The sequence below is a fragment of the Aethalodelphis obliquidens genome, unplaced genomic scaffold (assembly GCF_003676395.1).
Source record: "Aethalodelphis obliquidens isolate GAN/ISIS:26980383/991018 unplaced genomic scaffold, ASM367639v1 scaffold53, whole genome shotgun sequence".
In the NCBI taxonomy this organism is placed as follows: Eukaryota; Metazoa; Chordata; class Mammalia; order Artiodactyla; family Delphinidae; genus Aethalodelphis; species Aethalodelphis obliquidens.
The window spans coordinates 365,788-384,008 of record NW_020837997.1 but is presented as its reverse complement, the minus strand read 5'-3'; the positions used below and the strand labels follow the sequence as shown (position 1 = coordinate 384,008).

Here is an 18,221-nt window from a genome sequence, read left to right as displayed (position 1 = left end):
TTGTTGAGGATAGAGGTCCTATGACAGTAGGGGTCCGAGGTTGGGGCTCTGAGAGGAGGGCTAGAGAAAGGGTCTCGGTATGCCTGTCCTGAGAGGAATCCAGTTCTGGTCTGGGTGGGTGATCAGGAGGGAAAAATTGGTAGAGAAAGGTGGGAAAATCAAAAGGTCGATGTGTGAAGGACTGGAACGGGACAGGAGGTCCCTAGCCCCTACCGCAACTTATGGCAAATTAGGAAAAGGAAATCCTTAGGGGCCCGTCTTGAATTTTGGGAGAGCTGGTTCCATCGGGGCCCCCCAAAGCGCCCACGGGACAAAGGGAAGAGATTGAGAGCCCAGGTGAGGGACAGGAGCCCTAGCCCAGAAATGGTCAGAAACTGTGGCTGTAGTTGGTGGAACTTGGTCTGATGGCCCAACCCACCCTTTGGTCCCTGCAAGGCCAGATGACTTAGGTCACTGGGTGGCCAGGCCAGAGGAAGGCCCCTAGGTGCCCCCTTGTCTGGATGCTGAGGAGTGGTGTGAGGGTCTGGTTTCAAGGATGTGGGTTTTCATGTCTCAGCAGCTCACAAGGATCTAGGACCAATGAATGGATGGAGTCAGAAGGAACCCAAGTTAGGCCAGTCATTGCTCTCAGAGGCCCAGACATCTCAGAGATCTTATGATGGTCAAAGGATGGGAGAGGAAAATGCACACACACAGGCATACTCTCACACCAGCCTTGTGACATCCTAAGTCACTGCACCACCCTAGTGACCAAGAGAGAACATCTGTCGTACTGTCCATGTGTAATTGTTATGTAACTCTTGTTACATCTCTTCGAATATGTATATATCCGCATTGTTATTCTGCAAACTCTGATAGACACACAATCACATTCACAAACACAAAAGCTGAAAATATAAACACAGCCACCCCTGCAGTGCCCAGACCTGAACCTAGTCACCCTACCTTCCGTGACCTGTAATGTGTTGCAATACTTCAGCACAGTTGTTAGATGATATAAAGGGTAATTGTGCTACTCAATCCAAAAGCCATACAAGCCTGGATAACATTAAGGCTTGATGATAGCATTAGGCAATTTAATTAATAAGTGAATGTTAGAAATGGATTTTCCTTGTGGAAATCAGTGGTATTCAAATACACTGATTAGCTACAGTGTTCTAGAGCTACTCTCCATGTATGAACACCACACAGGGTTCACCCTCTGGGATGCTGCTATAGGCTGGACTCTTCAATGGTCCTGTCCCCAGCCCACAGGACACTGGATTCTGACTGCCTAGTGCTATATCTCTAGATTGCCTCTAGAAAAGTGCCATGCCTGCCCCGACAAGAACATCTCTCTTACCGTCCCTTGTATGCAAAGTGTGCTTGAAGTATCTCAGGGACAGAGAGCATGGAAACTCCAAGATGCTTGCAGATCAGACTGTTTGATGGTCACTGCCCCTGCATGCCAACACGTCTATCTATAAACAATGTGTGCAGGACAGAATTAGGTCTGAGACTGGATTTCATCTAGCTGGGCAGCTAGGTAGTGGGGGAAGGAAACCTTTGGCTTTCACCTAAATATGGGGTGGCTAATATTTTACAACTACAAATCAAAAATAGGGTGTGACCATACTGACCTATGTCTGTTCGCACCTAAACCTTATACGCATGCTCATAAACGCCCTCTCCAAAATCCACATGGCCCCGCCCCCCGCTCCTGAGATCTGAGATCTAAACACACATGCAAACGTTCCTCACACAGAAAAACACACACGCTCACCTAGTCTGGCAGAAACCTTTGCTCGTAACTGTGCTCTTGCATTCAGACTGGGGGAGTTAAGAATGAGCCAAGACACCCTAGAAATGAGCTCACAGTCTGTATTTCCATCTCCCCATGCCCCTTTCCTGGAGCACACTAAGCAGGGAACAGCCTACCTCCACTCTCCCAGAAGCCCAGCCATGCAGAAGCTGGGGAACCATTAGCCAAGGGAATAACACCCTCCAGGGTACGGGCTGAGCAGGCCGTGGCACCAGGGTCTTCTGCTGCTGGCATACATTTGGGAAGCTCCAGGAAGTGTCTGTCAGGGGCATGCCTGTGCTCTGTGCATTTCCATGCTGGTGTTAGTTGCTTCTGTAAAATTATACGTGCCGCCTTGAGGTTCAAAATTCCAGAATCTTTGGTCTCCTTACCCAAGGGAGACTGTACTTTGGCACTTGAAAAGGGTTTAGGCAAACTTGAGTACACGGAGCAGTCACTGTGGCCAAGGATGTGTTGTACATACACTCTGTCATCAGGCTAAGCCACACTGGACGGCAGCTATGCCTATATGCTGTTACCCTGGGCTTTGCCCTCATGTACAGATCAAGGGTCTCCTACCAGTTCCGGCCCAAACTCTCCACTGAGCTGGAAGTACAGTGATCCTCCCTGAGTAGACAACTTCGTCAGGCCAGCTAGATTCAGGTCTCTGAAGGCAGAGCTGGCAGCTGACAGGAAAGCAGAGCAGAAGGGATCATGAACCTGATTGGCCTGGCAGGAACCTGCCCCCCTTGCAACTGAGGATGGCAAAGGACCACAGCTTGGTTTTGTTCCACGGAACCAGAAGCCCTGCTGAGTTGGGGCAGTGATAGGAAGCACCTCTGGTGGAGCTGGGCTCCTGTCCTCATCCACCTCCACCTCCTCACAGCTCAGGCCAAATCCACACGTGGACAACAGGCAGGAGACATGCCAGGAGGGTCCAAAGCATCTCTTCCCCTGCTCAACTGACCTCAGAGCCCTTTTCCCCAACAGCCCATTCTCATGTCTTTGATGCTGTAGTCTGCAGAAGCCCCTCTAAGGCAGCCTGGGACAAGAGTCTGGAGGGCATACCCAGAGTGACCAGGAGGCCCCATCCGAGGGCAACATGCCTTCCCATGACGGACTGACCCCCTCAGGGAGGCCGGGCAATGCCCCTCAAGGCCAGATTCGCAAGTAGGTACCAGTGGAGCAGACAGAGAAAAGGGGGAACACGCGCTCTTGGAAGTTGACACGGAAGGTGTAGATGTGGTGCATGTCCTCCGCAGCATAGAAGGACACGGCCCCCACCTCCAGGTCCAGGGCGACCCGCACGCGGGACAGGTGCCCACAGCTGAGGGGCGTCCTTTCAGGGCTGGTCACCGCCCAGTACTGCCCGCTGTTGAGCTGCAGCGCCCAGACGCCCTCTTCGGGGGTGAAGGGCGTGAGGCCCTTGCGGCGCACGCTCTCACGTGCCACGCCAAAGGCCCAGCCGTCCTTGGAGCCCACTTCCACCTCCCAGTGGTGCCTCCCGGAGGAGAAACCGGAGGATGCCAGAACTCGCATGTTGGTGTCGAAGCGGCGCGGGTGGCTGGGCAGGTCCTGGGCCCGCTGTCCAAGGCGCACGCTCTTAAGATCCAGAGAGAGGATGAGGCGGGGGTTGGCCGTGTCGGGGTCCAAGGTCAGCTCCACTGCGGGGTATGGGGAGGGGGGAAGACAGGGAGAGACGTCCCATGCAGTGTCCTTGCACGGCTCCCATCGCCCCACTCCCACCGCCCCCTCATTAAGTAGGTGTTGAAATCACAGAAAGGCAATTTATGGACCTGATTTGGATCTCAATTCAAACAGATTGACAAATCCAATTTAAAAGACCGTGGGGGTGGCCTTCCCTACTGGCGCAGTGGTTAAGACTCTGCCTGCCACTGCAGGCTACACAGGTTCGAGCCCTGGGTCCGGAAGATCCCACAGGTGGAGCAAGTAAACCCCTGCGCCACAACGACTGAGCCTGCGCTCTAGAGCCCGCAAGCCACAACTTCTGAAGCCCGCGAAGCCACCACAATGAGAAGCCCGTGCACCGCATCGGGTAGACCCCGCGCACACAACTAGAGAAAAGCCCGCGTGCAGCAATGAAGACCCAAGGCAGCGCAAAAGAGAAAAAAAAAGAAAATTGGGGCTGTACAGCAGAGATTGGCAAAACATTGTAAATGAATTATACTTCAATTGAAAAAATAAAATTAAGAAAAAAGACAAGTGGGGGATTTCGGACACTAGATACTGGAAAGAATCATTAATTTTTTAGTTATGACGTTGGTTTTGTGTTTGCTTTCTTAATGGTTTTGTGTTTATGTTTTTTTTAAAGTCTATCTCTTTAGAGACAACATACTGAGATATTTACGGAAATGAGAGCTATCTGTGGTTTGCTGCGAAATAATGCAGTGGGAAGAAGTGGGTAGGGGTGTTTATGAAAAATACTAGCCACGAGTCAATAATTGATGAAGGTGTATGATGAGTACATAATACTCGTCATGCTCTTCTCTCTACTTTATGTTTGAAATTTTCCATAATAAAAAGTTAAAATATGCACACTTGCTGCAAGTGCTACTATGTTCCAGGTCTGTTCTAGGCCCTGAGAATCCCACAGTGGAGTATCCCTGCCCTCCTGAAGCGTCCTTTCTGTGGGGAGAAGGAGGAGAGACAATACATGATAGAGGGATCAGGAGAGCAGGCTGTAATTTCAACTAGAGGGGCCAGGGAAGGCCTTACTGAAAAAGTGCATTTGAGCACAGACATCAAGGAGATAGGAAGTCAGATATGCAGCTGTCTGGGGGAAGGGTGTTCCAGGCCCTGGCATAGCCGGTGCAGTGCAAAGGCCCTTAAGCAGCTGTGTGCTTGGTGCCTTCCAGGAGCAGCAAGGACTGTGTGTGGCTGCACGGAGTGAACCAGGGGAAGAGTGTGCAGTGAGGCTCCAGACCCCGTAGGGCCTTCAAGAGCACTGCAAGAACTCCAGCCCTTCCTGAGTGAGAGAGGCAGGGCTGTCACAGGGTTCTGAGCAGAGGAGGACATAGTCTGACTCGGTGGGTTTAGATTCTTCCCGAGTAAGATCTGATTTAGCTCAGTCACATCAGCATCAGGAATATGTGTCCTCCCCTCCTCACTTCCCTTCCCCTTGGGGTTAGATCCCACTCACCCCAGAGCCCTGCAGGAGTGATCACCACCTCCCTTCCAGTCTTCAGTGTCCCCCTGCTTCCCCCGACCCCTGCACACAATCCCTGTCCCCAGGAGAGGTCTCCAGCTCTCTGGGAGCGGGAACAGGGAAGAGAGGCTTGTCCAGGTGACCGACAAGCACTCCCCGATCTGAGTATCTCAAGGTGCAGGGCACTCCTGCTCTGGAACAACTTATAGGCCTATGGGCCCCACGGTGGCCTGAAGGAATCAGACTTGTGAGGATGAGGAAGAAAGGGCAGTCGATGGCAAAGTTGCTGAGGTGGACAGGCAGAAGGAACCAACCATGCACAGAGCCCCGAGAGACAGTCACTGGATCTCTGCATGGCCAAATGACGGGCACTCACTGTTAAAACAGCCATCATACCTTTCTCCTCTTTCTCCAGTTCTCCCCGAAGATCCTCTGAAGAGGAGAAACAAAGCAGGTTGTGTGTGAATGACATGGGAAATTTCTATTTGGCAACAACGGTGACACCACCTCTTGACACTGACAGCCCCACTGTAAATGTTAAATATCTGGGGGTTCACTCACTCCCCAGATACCCTACAGTTGATGGGCAAGTGCTGGGCCGATCATGGGGGTGGGGAGGGGGCTGTATTCTAGCTCTACCTCTCCCACTTCCCCCTCTTTTGTCTGGAGCCATTCTGAGCTGAGCTCTCCCTCTTCATCCTTCTTTCTGCCCCCAGTGCCCCTCTACTCCATCTGTCCCCAGGGGAAGCTTCATGCCCTGGGGTAGGGGCGGGGGTTCTAAATAAATTAGCCACCACCGCCTCCCCGCACCAGTCTGGCCTTGACACACCCTAGTTCCTGTTTTATCATACAGCTTTTGGAAAGGCACATCTTCAGGACCCCAAACCACCAGAAACACACCATCACCACCAGGACTGCAGGGCCCAGCCCCACACACAAGTCCCTACCTCTGAACTTCTTGAGCAGCCCCTTTAAGACAAAGGTCTTGAGAGAAACATTCCAGACTTTATTCTTCATCTCAGAAGAGACTGTGGTTGGCTTGGGGGCAGGCACATTGCTGCACCTGCAGGACAAGGACCCTGAGGAAGGCCCACTAACACTGTCCCACTCCCACTGGGCTTGACACTTAGGATGGTGAGGTCCTCCGGGTGGGGAGAGGTGAAAAGGAGAGCCTGACCCCGTGCCAAATACCCATGGCCAGGCAGCAGATGTTTGCCTCAGAAGGTACCCAGGTAAGGCACTGGGGGCATCGGGAGGTGAGAGGTCAGGGGTGGGGAATGAAGACAGGAAGCTAAGTGGAAAAGAAGCGCCAGCTTAGAGAGGCCCAAGGTATTGTTAGGTCCACTCACCTGCTTAGTGTGTTTTTGAATTCCTGGAAAGAACAATGAGAGAAAACCAAATCAGCATTCACCATTTTTTTTATTATTATTTTTTTTTAGCATTCACCTTTGAGAAAATAAAACTGGCCCCTTCCCTCCTTCCAGGGGAATAAGCAGGTGTATCACCCCCTACCTCCTGCATGGGCCCCAGGTGGCAAGAGCTTCCCAATGCTCCCATTTATTACAGAATCATCACTGGAGCCAAGTGCTAGGACCCAATGCTGCCTCTGCTTTCAACATCGCCCAAGACAAGTGACAGCTCTTATGCAACAACTGGACATCACTCAGATTAGTGCCTTTTAAATGACCTGTTTGTTTTGTTTTGTTTTGGCCTCATGGCTTTGTGGTATCTTAGTTACCTGACCATGGATTGAACCCAGGCCCCCGGCAGTGGAAGTACAGAGTCCGGGGAATTCACTTAAATGACCATTCTTGATCCATTTGTGACTTGTGAAGTTTATTTCGTGGATTGTGACTATTTATTTTAGAAGGAAATAAGACAGAATAAAAAACATCAAAGTGCATCACATGTAGTACGGGTAAGTGTCATTTTCTGAGACTTTTGTCACAACGTATATAATAGAACACATTGTAAGAGATGTTATTGTGGATCATGGTCAAGAAAGTTTTTATCACATCCCTGCAGACCTCTAACCCCAGGAAAATCAGCGCTCCTCTCTCTAGTCCACTTTGGCTCCAGATGTGTGATTCTACTAAACTCATAGGATCTGATTCTGTTCTCGCCGCCATTCTTGTTTCCTCATTTGAAAAGTGGGAGGGATAAATTCATGCCTCCTGCCTGAGGATAAAGGACTCGTACCCTGGCCAAGCCAGGCTCACCTGGAGAAAGTCAAGATCAGGCTTGCCAGTTGTCTCCTGGATCTCGCTGCTGAGCTTGGAGAGCTGGGCAATCTCACCCCCAAGCCGGGCCAGGTTCTCATTCTGCTTCTGTGTCACCTCCCGGGACAGCTCCTCCAGGCGGCCCAGGAGCCGACCCTCCTGTTCCACCAGGAAGGCCCGCAGAGCCTGGAACTCCGCCCCAACCTTCTCTCGCTCGGCTGCCATCTGCTTCTGTCCCAGGAGAGGTGAAGTTGAAGAGGGCAAAGGGGTGTGGGCATCTGAGACACAGCATTTGGATAGAAGCCTCTGAGCCATCCCACAGGGCAGGGGTGCATCCCCCTCACTGCTCAGGGGTCAGAGACTCACGCGTGCATGCCCACCGTGCACACGCTCTAGTTTAAATGTCCCGATTCCGAGCACGCAGCAGCCTCAACACGTGCCTTCCCTTTCCCTGTCACAGTTGCGCCCATGTGTCTCTTTAGACCTGGGTTCTCCCACCAACCTAGGGAAACTTCAGACTCACCCCAGAATCCCCCAGGGCTGCAGTCTCCTTATTGGAAAAGTGGGAGGGATAAAATAGTGCCTCCTGCCGTCACTGTAAGGATTAAACTGAGGTCCCCAAACACATTTATTTTGTGTTCAAAGCAAGACAACAGGCCCCAAATGGAGTCGCTTATGTTAAGCCCCACATCACCAAACCGAGACCCAATGACAGTTTCAGCTCTCCCACAAATGTTATCTTAAACCAGCCTATAAGGAACGGCCTGATCAGTATTTGTTCAGTAATCTGCCTGATAAACCCCTGCCATCCCCTACAGGGAAAGCAACTTTGCAATAGCCAACCCACTTTTGTGTGTGTGACCAAATTTATGATCTTTATTCTGCTGAAATTAGAGCATCCAAACACGTGATGGTTTCAAGTTATTGTACAGTTGGAAAACATCTTTGATAGCACACACTGAGATCTCAAACATAATGCTGTATAACTCTTCTCACTTCGGTTTAGTTCAACATTTTCAGCGATGCTTTAATATATGATTTATAAGGCAACTTTAAGGTGTGGCTTTGTGGAAGTGGGGGGTGGAGTGGGGGCTGCTGATGAAAACTCATTTTAAGACACAGAAACTTAAAGTAAATCATTGATGTCACTGGCTGTCAGACAAGCAGGCCAACAAAGTACCCTAATCCGCTGTTAGGCTGCAAGGGTGACGCAAGTATCTAATGGAGAGATGATGGCAGGTCTCACATTTAAAGAAGCACATTCACAGCATTAAAAACATGTACTGGGCTTCCCTGGTGGCGCAGTGGTTGAGAGTCCGCCTGCCAATGCAGGGGACACGGGTTCGTGCCCCGGTTCAGGAAGATCCTACATGCCGCGGAGCGGCTGGGCCCGTGAGCCATGGCCGCTGAGCCTGCGCGTCCGGAGCCTGTGCTCCGCAACGGGAGAGGCCAAAACAGTGAGAGGCCCGCGTACCCAAAAAAAAAAAAAAAAAAACATATACTAACAGGATATCAAAACTGCAAGATTGGAAATAAATTTAAAATCCTTCTACCTTCACAGCACTTCTTATGTTTAAATTCCCTCTCTAATCAGACACCCAAACTACTTTGGGATCATAAATCATGTCGATGAATCAAACAGTCTATAAGTCCTTGGTAGTGCTGGCTTGGGCTCTGCAGGCAGAAAAGACAACTCTTACTCAGAAATGTGTCAGTTCCAGCCAAGATAAAATGCTGTCCCTTCCAGGGTGGAAGAGGTCCAGTGCAATCCATCTGCTACCAAGTAACTGGTTTCCTTCAAGGATGATGTTATATCAGGCCTCTGCAGTGGTTCTGCTGCTGCCAGGCTGAATATTGGGCAGCAGCAGCAGCTGCTAGATCATTCTTGGTGAGTGGGAGCCCGTGCTGTTGGGCCAATGAAAAGCCTTCTTAACCGTCAAAACAACTCTTCTACTCATGAGCCTCTGTGGCCAACCCACTTTTTTGCCTAGTACAACTTCCTTGTTCCTGCTTCCTCTGCCTGTAAAGTCTCTCGCCTTGTATAGCTCTTCAGAACTTCTTTCTTTCTGCAAGGTGGGATGTTGGCTGATTTATGAACCACTGAATAAAGCCAATAAGATCTTTAAGTTTTACTCATTTGAATTTTCTAGTTTAACATTTGTCACCCCTCCAACTTTCACTCTTCACTTTACTTCATTTTAAAGGGCCCCTTTTCTGTTTAGCAATCGTAAAAGCAACACAAGTTCATAATATAAAACCTGGAAATGCAGGAAAGTAGAAAGAAGGAAGGAAAATCAACGCCAGTGATCAGAGGTAACAGCACACCCACAACGACCTAAGGAAGAGTCTGCTGTGTGCAAGCTTTCTGTCCTATTCTTTCCATGACCATTATCCACAGGATTTTCACCCCTGTGATTTCAGACACAGACTCTCGCTCCTGACCCTCTTGAGTCTTTACGTGAACACCTGGGAGGAACTCTGCATGATATAACAAGTGAGGCCTCTCGTGGCCAGTGAGAAGGATTCCATCCCTCCAGGACAAGCGCAAATGTCAAAGTTCCTCTTCCCTGAAAACTCTAGGGGGGGAGGGGGTGGCTGGAAGAGGAGACTATAAGTGGGTTCTGAAGTTAGGAGACCTGAGTTCAGTTCGCTGCTCCCCAGTCTTCAGGATTTGGGCAAGCAGGCAGCAACAGCACAGGGAACTTTACAGGCGTTAACTCCCTCAATGCTGACAACCACCCAGTGACGTGGGTACACTCTCATCCTGATTTACAAATGAGAAGACCAAGACAGAGAGGTGCATTACCAGGAAGTGGGAAGTCAGGATTCTAATCCAGGGAGTCTGACCCCAGAGTCCAAGCTTCTTGCAATTATAGCATACGGTCTCCCAAGGAAGTAACACAAGTGGGACAATATTTACCAAAACACTCTAAATCGGGGTTTCCAACCTCGGCGCTATTGACATTTGGGGCAAGATAATTATTTGTGGTGGAGGGCTGTCCTATGCATTGCAGGATGTTTAAGCAGTACCCTGGCCTCTACCGGTAAACACCAGTAGCACCCCTGCCCCAGTGCTGACAATCAAAAATATCTCCAGACATTGCCAAATGTCCCCTGGGGCCCAAAATTGCCACTAGTTGAGAACTACTCCTCCAAATGGTAAGACCATTTTCAAATAAAAATATTCCTTCTCCTTGTTCTCATAGCAGCAATCGTTGTCTCATTAAGCAGGTATTTTGTAATCATAAAGGATGTGTGGGCCACAGGGGGGTTGGCTGGGTGGGGGTAGGACAGAGTAGAAAGTGCTAAGCAATGTCATGGGGTGTGGGGTTAGAGACCATGAAGCTGCCCAAGCTGGAGAAGGCCCTCTGGATCATGGATGTACAGCAATGGCCGAAGAGCCACATGCTTACTCTTTTTTTTTTCGGTACGCGGGCCTCTCACTGTCGTGGCCTCTCCTGTTGCGGAGCACAGGCTCCGGACGCGCAGGCTCAGCGGCCATGGCTCACGGGCCCAGCCACTCCGTGGCATGTGGGATCCTCCCGGACCGGGGCACGAACCCGTGTCCCCTGCATCGGCAGGCGGACTCTCAACCACTGCGCCACCAGGGAAGCCCCACATGCTTACTCTTTTTTTCCAGCAGAGCAGGGTGGAGATCTGGAGGGGTGAGGGGTGAGCCCTTCCTTGTGGAGGGAAGTGAATGTTCAGAAGAGAATGTCTGAGATGTGCATGGGATGCAGGTGTACCAGATGCAGTTCAGGGTGAGGAAAGGACCCTGGGGCACCTGTACACAGGGTCCTCCCCTTCACCCCACACCTCCTTCCCTTAAGGGGGGGTGCGGCCCTCAGGTTGCTCTCCCTCCATTTTCCAACTCTAGGACTTAAGAGCCCTGCCCTAACAGGCCTTAGTGGATCCTTGCATTCTCTTAACCCCTAGTTTTTGAGCTAGGAACTGAATTTTCGAGATGGAAAATGACAGTGACCCACATTTGCCCACCTTAACCAAAATGAACCCCATTTCACTTTCTTGTTCCACTTCAAGGAAGACAAAATACCACCCTAAGCGCTGGGCAGTGGGGGTGCTAGCACAGTCGGCTGCTGAAAACCCAAGTCCCGGAACCTCCTGCCCTCTGCTGGGTGGGGAGCAGCTCTGCCATCCCCTCCCCCATCCCCCCAACCCCGCTCCCCTAGCCTCGATTTCAAAATCGAAAAAACTCTAAAAATTAAAGTTTTTTTCATAACTCCTTTGGTGGTCAAATACGCCATAGACTGACAGAAGGCTCCCACTTAGTATGAATATTCATATGTTTCTCTATAGAAATATTCATGTGTTCCATTACAAGATGCTCCACAGACCCTAACTGGGGTGTTATGTAATATTAGGGGGACTATACATCCTGATTCACCTGGACAGTTCCACTTCAAGCCAGCTGTTCTAAAATAATTATTTTAGCCCTCCCTTTCACTCTCAAAAGCTCTGGTTATATAATAAATTACACGGTCACCCTATATAATATGCATCTCATTATATTTCTAAACTCCACCTCGGCTGTTCCCCAGGCACACACTCCAAAGCCACACACACCTAGCCAGAGTGGTGGGTGGCCCTCTGCTGTCACCCAGGGGAGCCAACCTGGGGGTTGCCATGCTCACCAGGAGCTCCTTGCTCTCCTTCTCTTCGGTGGAACGAAATGCCTCATAGTCCTCCAGATCCTTCTTCAAGACCTTCAGCCTGGACTCCAGGAGCTCCTGCGGAAGAGTGAGAAGGAGGACACTGCGGGGAGAGGATTCTGGCAACTCCCACTTGTGCCTTCCTGAAGCCACCCAGGAGAAAGGGAAGGCCCTGTTCATTGAGGAAGAGGCGGCAGGGTTGAAGCCACCTCTGGACGTCGGGATGGCTACAGCCTGCACAGGCTGCACGTAAGGGTACAGGACAGCTGCTGGGTGACTCCAAAGGCCTCAGGGTCTCCCGTCCTCAAGACCATCTGTGCACCATCCAGGCTGACATCAAGCCCGCCAGCAGCCCAACCTGCCTAGTCCTCTCTTCTGCTCTCCTCACCACCATCAGAAAGCCCTCTGGGTGGGAGAGCTGGAGCAGGGTAAGAGCAAAGAAAGACTGGGGACTGTGCCAGAGGCGTCCGCGCACACCCTAGCAAGTTGGCAGGAATGGGAGGTGCCAGAATCCCAGATGGCTCTTGGCTCTCTACTCAGCCCTGGAGCCACCCACCCCCTTACCCCGACCTCTTGGGAAGGTCGTCCCGCTCGGCCACAGAAGGTGAGAACACCGAACAGAGCTATGTCCAGGGAAAGGGCTGAGAGTGGGGGTAGCGAATGTGTGGGTGTGACGGAGAAACCGCTCAAAGCCAGGTACCGACAGAAAGAAAATCTCCAAATCTGTGGGGCATCACGCAGGCGGCCCAGTAGGGGCCCAAAGGGAAACGCGAGGGGTTTGGGAAGGTGGTATTGGTGGTGTCGGGGGTGACAGAGGGAGAGCCGCGCTCAGTTCCGAAGCCAATGCTGCGCAGCATGGGATAAGGGAAAAGAAGCAGGGGCTCACCTGGGCCTTCCTGCCTGCGCGGGAACGCAGAACGGGGACTGGGGGTCCCGGGGACGCGTAGGGGTGGGGACGGCGCTCACCTTGGCCTCCTGCACCGCCTCGTCCAGGGGTAACACGGCGTGAGCGCGGTGCTCGCGGGCGCGGTCGCACACCACGCAAATGGCACGTCCATCGTCCTGACAGTAGAGCTTGAGCGGTTCGCGGTGCTGCGCGCACCCGGCCGCCCCCGCCTCCGGAGGCCCGCGTTCCCCCTGCGCGCCCGCTGGCAGGCTGAAGCGCCGCAGCAGCGTGGCCACCGCGGCCAGCTGCCGGTTGGGCCGCAGCTGGCCCGGGCGCGCGGGCTCGCGGCACTGCGGGCAGGGCAGCGAGCAGGAAAACTTGTGGGACGCGGCGGTGGCCCCGGCGCCCGAGCGCTCCCAGCAGCGCGCGATACAGGCGCGGCAGAAGCTGTGGCCGCAGTCGACGGACACCGGCTCCCGGAAGAGCTCCAGGCAGATGGAGCAGGTCACCTCGCCCTGCAGCTCTACCGCCAGCGCCAGCGCCTCGGCCCCAGCGCCCGGGCCAGTCCGCGGCCCCACCGCCGCCATGCGCACCCTCAGTTCACCCAACTCGGGCGGCGCGGGAGAGGATACCCTACCTATGGTACGCCGCTCCCAGCGTAGCGGCCGGGGCGGGCCTCCGAACGCCCACGGGAAGAAGAAGGGCGGGGCTGACGCCTGCTGGCAGATACTTGAGCTGAGGGTGCGCCAGGATGGGAAACGTGAGGGGAGGGTGCGCTTTGATAGCTGACCGGGCAGCACAGGGCGAGGGGATCTCAGTGCAGGCCAGTGCTCTGCGCTCCAGTTCTGGGCCGCTCAATATCCCGCCTTGGCCCGCGGCCTCCTGGGTCCCGAGGCGCCCTCTCTCCGTCTCTCCCTTCTCTCAGCCCTAACGCGAGCCTGTCTAGGCCGCCCCAGCCTGACCCAGTCAGCCTTGGGAAACGGGCCGGGACAGGTGGAAGCACACGCCCATCTGGGCGCCACTCCCAGTTGCCGCCCGAGGCCCAGCCAGCACAGCCCGAGGGCCTGGCGCCGGACCAGTGTCAGGTTCCCGGAGCTCAGGTTTGTCCGGCCCTGTGCTGAGCTAAATTTAGAGTCTGGAACCTGACTCTTGTCCCCGACCCCCAAGCGTGGCCTTGTATCCACTTTTGTAGCTACCTCTCCCGCGATTGTGTCCCCCCGCCTCCCCGTTTATTCTTTATTTTTGTTTTGTTTTTTTAAGCAAGTAATACAGTTACAGTCAATTCCCCCACTTTATTCGGTGTTATACCCCTCCAAAACCCAATCCTTTGTTTCTCTAGCTCGTTTCTACAGTCCCCCTACCCACCGCCCAGAACTGCCATTGTATTTGCTCACACCCTCTCTCACCTCACTCCCTCTGGAGGGCACTTGGGGCAGATTTTCTTCCCCAACCTCCTCAGAAACTGCTCCTGTCAAGGTCACCAGCGACCACAGCGATCCTAACCCAAAGGTGAAAGCAGGCCCCTTCTCAGGCCTTACCTCCCCTCTCTGCTGATGCTTCCCCCTTCCGGACACCCTTTCTCAGCGCCTTCTGGGACGCTGTACTCCCTGACTCTCCTCCCACCTCCATGGCCTCCTACCCACTTCTTGGCCACCGCGGTGGCTTCCTCCTCCTCTCCCTGCCCTTGCTCAACCCTTGGACTTCTGTCTATACTCACTTCCTTGTGATCTCTTCCACTTTCTTGCTTAAAAGACCTTCTCCCTGCTCCACAGTACAAAGCCCCAGCCCAGCTCTTCTTAGGATGCCTGGCTCCCACATCCAACTCACTGGGCAGCATCTCCACATGCAACATTCTAAGGGGGAGGCACACACTCACCGTTTCCACAATGCACTTCTGCTCTGCCCCTCCACCTGCTCCGCCCACAGCCTTCCCCACCCCATCCCAGTTAACAACTCTACCCCTCCAGGTGCTCAGGCCCAAAGGGGTGAGTCCTCTGACAGACAAGGGAAATGAGAAGGCCCCACTCACAGTCCTCAGCATCTCCTCACTCTCTCACCCCCTCCACCGCATCATCTCCTATAATTTGATGATCACAACAGTTTTCTCCCCTTCTGCCCCACTCCTGCCCTGTCTTCTCCATCCAGCTGTGAGAACAATCCTGTTAAAATGTTAAATCAGATAGGGGCTCTCCTTTGCTGAAATCCTCCTGTGGCTCCCATCTCTCTCAGAGTAAAAGTCAAAGTCTTCACAATCGTCTAAAGGCCCTACCCATTCTTCCTCTCCATCCCCTGCACACAACCTCTCCACCCTCATCTCCTCTCACTCTCCCCTGCCACGTGGACTTCCTTACTATTCCTGCAATAACAAGTCAGAAAGATCCTACTTCAGGGCCTTTAAACTGGCTGTTAACCTTTACTTGGACCTCTCTTTCCTCAGATACCTGCATGACTCAGGTCCCATCTCCTTCAAGCCTTTTTTCAAAAGTCACCTTCTCAAAATCACACATTACTATATTCTCTCCCTCAACGCTGGCTCTGTTTTCTCTCTAGCACTCTACCTCCTCTGGAATAGGAGCTGATAGATGTAATGGACTATGTCAGTTTTGTTCACAGTTGAACCTCCAGTTTTCTAGAGCAGTTCTTGGTACACAGTAGAGCTCGGTAAACTTTTCTTGGATTGAATTGATTTAAATGTGGCTCAAAATTCAGATATACAGAGCGGTTAACAGTGAAAAATCTGCCTATCACCTACGTCCCAGTTCCCTTACAATCCCAAGCAATCAACTTTGCAATTCTGAATTACTTTATACAAATATTACATATTTTGCTACACTCCCCCCTCTTTTTGTTTAACAAAAGTAACATCCTGCACCCAGTCTTAACTTTCCTTTTTTCGGCTCACAGTTCATTTTGGGTATCGTGCCGGATGACTTTCCCTTCTTTTTCCCCGCTGCCTCCAAGGGTTTATCCCGGTCCTGTGCTCCCCCCGGGCGACCCTCGGTAGAGGTCCGCTCGCCTAGAATCAGTAGAGGACCCTGGAACAGCTCCCGGCGCTGGCCGCAGAGCTTTGCTACGTTTGGGTTGTCGCGACTGGCGATGCTATTCATTCGCCCTTGCCTTTCGCCAATAAAGGACTAAGGGAACATGGAAAATACGATGTCGGAGAGTGGGGATGTAGCTCAGTGGTAGAGCGCATGCTTTGCATGTATGAGGCCCCGGGTTCGATCCCCGGCATCTCCAGCGCAGGTATGCGTGACCGTTTTGCTTCCTCTCCTTCCAAGTTTCGAAACGCAGAACACTAGGAAAATTCCTAAAGAGTGGAGTTTGCGCAGGTTGGAGGAGCCGGCGGCCCTCACCCACTACAAGCCCAACCCCGCGGCTCTGCCTTTAAACTTCGGACTGAAAAATCACAGGGTGAGCTCATCGATGGCATCAGCGTGCGCAGTTTTTCCCTGCGCTGAGCCGTACGTTTTCCAGGCATGGAAAAGGGCGAGGTCCCTGGCAGAAAAGAGCAAGAAGAAAACGGACGGAAGTGGGAGGGACGGTCAGTCAAGCACGATCGGTAGAGTTTGAGTTTCCTGGGCTGCTAAGAATCTTGTCTTTAGTGGCCAGATCTTGTCCCAACTAGCTTCAAACCTGGAGCTAGATACAGCCCGAATCCTACCTTGAAGTACGAATTATTGAAAAAAGGGTCCCACACGCCCGGCTAGCTCAGTCGGTAGAGCATGAGACTCTTAATCTCAGGGTCGTGGGTTCGAGCCCCACGTTGGGCGGAGTGTGTGTTTTGGTCACACGAAGCACTTCCTTGCCTGACCCGCTTTCGGAAGAAATAAAGAAATCCTGTACGGGAAATTCCCTGTGTGTGATATTCACTAGGCCGTTTTGTTGTCACTCTCCGGTTCATTGATTAATCTATCCTTTACCTACTAACAAAGTGAGTTTTTAAAAATTTTGGGGGGTTAAAAAAATTTTTTTTTAATTTTAAGACATACATAATAAAATGTACCACTTTCACCATTTAAAAAAATTGAAGTATAGTTGATATACAATGTTGTGTTAGCTTCTGGTGTACAGCGAAGATAATATATATAGATTGTTTTTCAGATTCTTTTCCATTATGGTTTATTACAAGATATTGAATATAGTTCCCTGTGCTATACAGTAGGACCTTGTTCATTTTCACCATTTTAAAGTTCACAGCTCTGTGGCTTTAAACACATTCACATTGTTGGGCAACCATCACCACCATCCATCTCCAGAACTTTTTCATATTCCCCAGCTGCAACTCTGTACCCAGTGAACATTAACTCCCTAACTATCTTTCTCCCAGCCCCTGGCAACCACCATTCTACTCTCTGTCTCTATGAATTTGACTACTCTAGGGACCTCATATAAGATGAACCATACAATATTTGTCCTTTTGTGATTGGCTTATTTCACTTAGCATAATGTCTTCAAGGTTCTTCCATGTTGTAGCATGTGTCCGAATTCCTTCCTTTTAAGGCTACATAATATTCGATTGTATGTATATACCACATTTTGTTTATCCATTTATCTCTCGATAGACACTTGGGTCCCTTCCATCTTTTGGCGATTGTGGATCTGCTATGAACATGGGTGTACTCCTAGTACACATGTTCGAGTTCCTGCTTTCACCTCTTTTGGGTATATATCTAGAAGTGGATTTGCTGATATATGGTATTTCCCTGTTTAATTTTTTGTGGAATTGCCATACCATTTCCCACAGAGGCTGCACCACAAAATGAGTTTTTAAAACATCTTTTGAGTAGGTAATAAACTGTACTGTTCAAAAATTGAACCATCTATAAAAATATTCAGTGCAAAGAATCTAACTTCCATCCTCCCTTCCTAGGTAACAAGTTTTGTATCTATGTACATATTCTTCCAGAGTTTTTTAATGCAAATATATTTTTGTTTTCCCCTATTTTACACAAAAATATAATTACAGCTCTGTTATATTTTGATGATCTTTCCGTCTCAAGACATAGAAATTTTCCTCAGTCTTTTTTGCAGCTGCATAATATTCCACTGTAGATGAACCCTAGTTTAACAGATCACCGACTGATGGATATTCATAGTTTCCAATCTCTTGCTATTACAATCAATGCTGCAGTTAATAAGCATGTAGTGTTGTCATTTTGCACTTTTGAACTTATATCTGTAAGGCAAATTCCCAAGAAGGAAGATTCCTGGGTCAAGGTATATATGAAGTTGTAATGTAAAAGAGACAAATCACCAGGCTATGGGTCCTACAGGGTGATCTTACCTCCCTCCAGTCATGAATGAGATTGACTGTTTCTTCACTGCCTTGGTGACACCGGGCTGCTTTAACAACAAACCTAACATGTGACTGTCCCTACCCCCTTAAAATTAACAGGGCCCCTCACTGTCTGTCCTATAGGATAATAACCATTGCAGGGCCAACAGGGAGAGGGACCTTCCTTTTGCCTCTCACAGGCACATACTTGGACAAAAGATT

General features: G+C 51.0%; 1 protein-coding gene and 2 non-coding genes across 5 annotated transcripts; 2 read left to right on the top strand and 1 right to left on the bottom strand.

Annotated features, from left to right (window-relative positions):
- Positions 1–1,846: 1,846 nt before the first annotated feature.
- Positions 1,847–13,649, bottom strand: TRIM7 (tripartite motif containing 7). 3 transcript variants are annotated; one of them, XM_027084460.1, is made up of 7 exons: positions 12,802–13,631; positions 11,818–11,913; positions 7,166–7,396; positions 6,296–6,318; positions 5,894–6,009; positions 5,343–5,378; positions 1,847–3,444 (listed from the first exon to the last, which is right to left on the bottom strand). In XM_027084460.1, the coding sequence occupies exons 1-7, from the start codon at positions 13,306–13,308 to the stop codon at positions 2,933–2,935; spliced, it is 1,521 nt and encodes a 506-aa protein (XP_026940261.1). In that variant the 5' UTR covers positions 13,309–13,631; the 3' UTR covers positions 1,847–2,932. The 3 variants fall into 3 exon arrangements, with proteins under 3 accessions (XP_026940261.1, XP_026940262.1, XP_026940263.1); XM_027084461.1 differs by lacking the exon at positions 12,802–13,631 and having other exon boundaries at positions 7,166–7,443; positions 11,818–11,882; XM_027084462.1 differs by lacking the exons at positions 1,847–3,444; positions 5,343–5,378; positions 5,894–6,009; positions 6,296–6,318 and having other exon boundaries at positions 7,167–7,443; positions 12,802–13,649.
- A 2,240-nt stretch (positions 13,650–15,889) lies between these two features.
- Positions 15,890–15,961, top strand: TRNAA-UGC (transfer RNA alanine (anticodon UGC)). Its single transcript has one exon. It is a non-coding gene; the product is annotated as a tRNA-Ala (tRNA).
- A 460-nt stretch (positions 15,962–16,421) lies between these two features.
- On the top strand, positions 16,422–16,494 carry TRNAK-CUU (transfer RNA lysine (anticodon CUU)). Its single transcript has one exon. It is a non-coding gene; the product is annotated as a tRNA-Lys (tRNA).
- Positions 16,495–18,221: the final 1,727 nt, after the last annotated feature.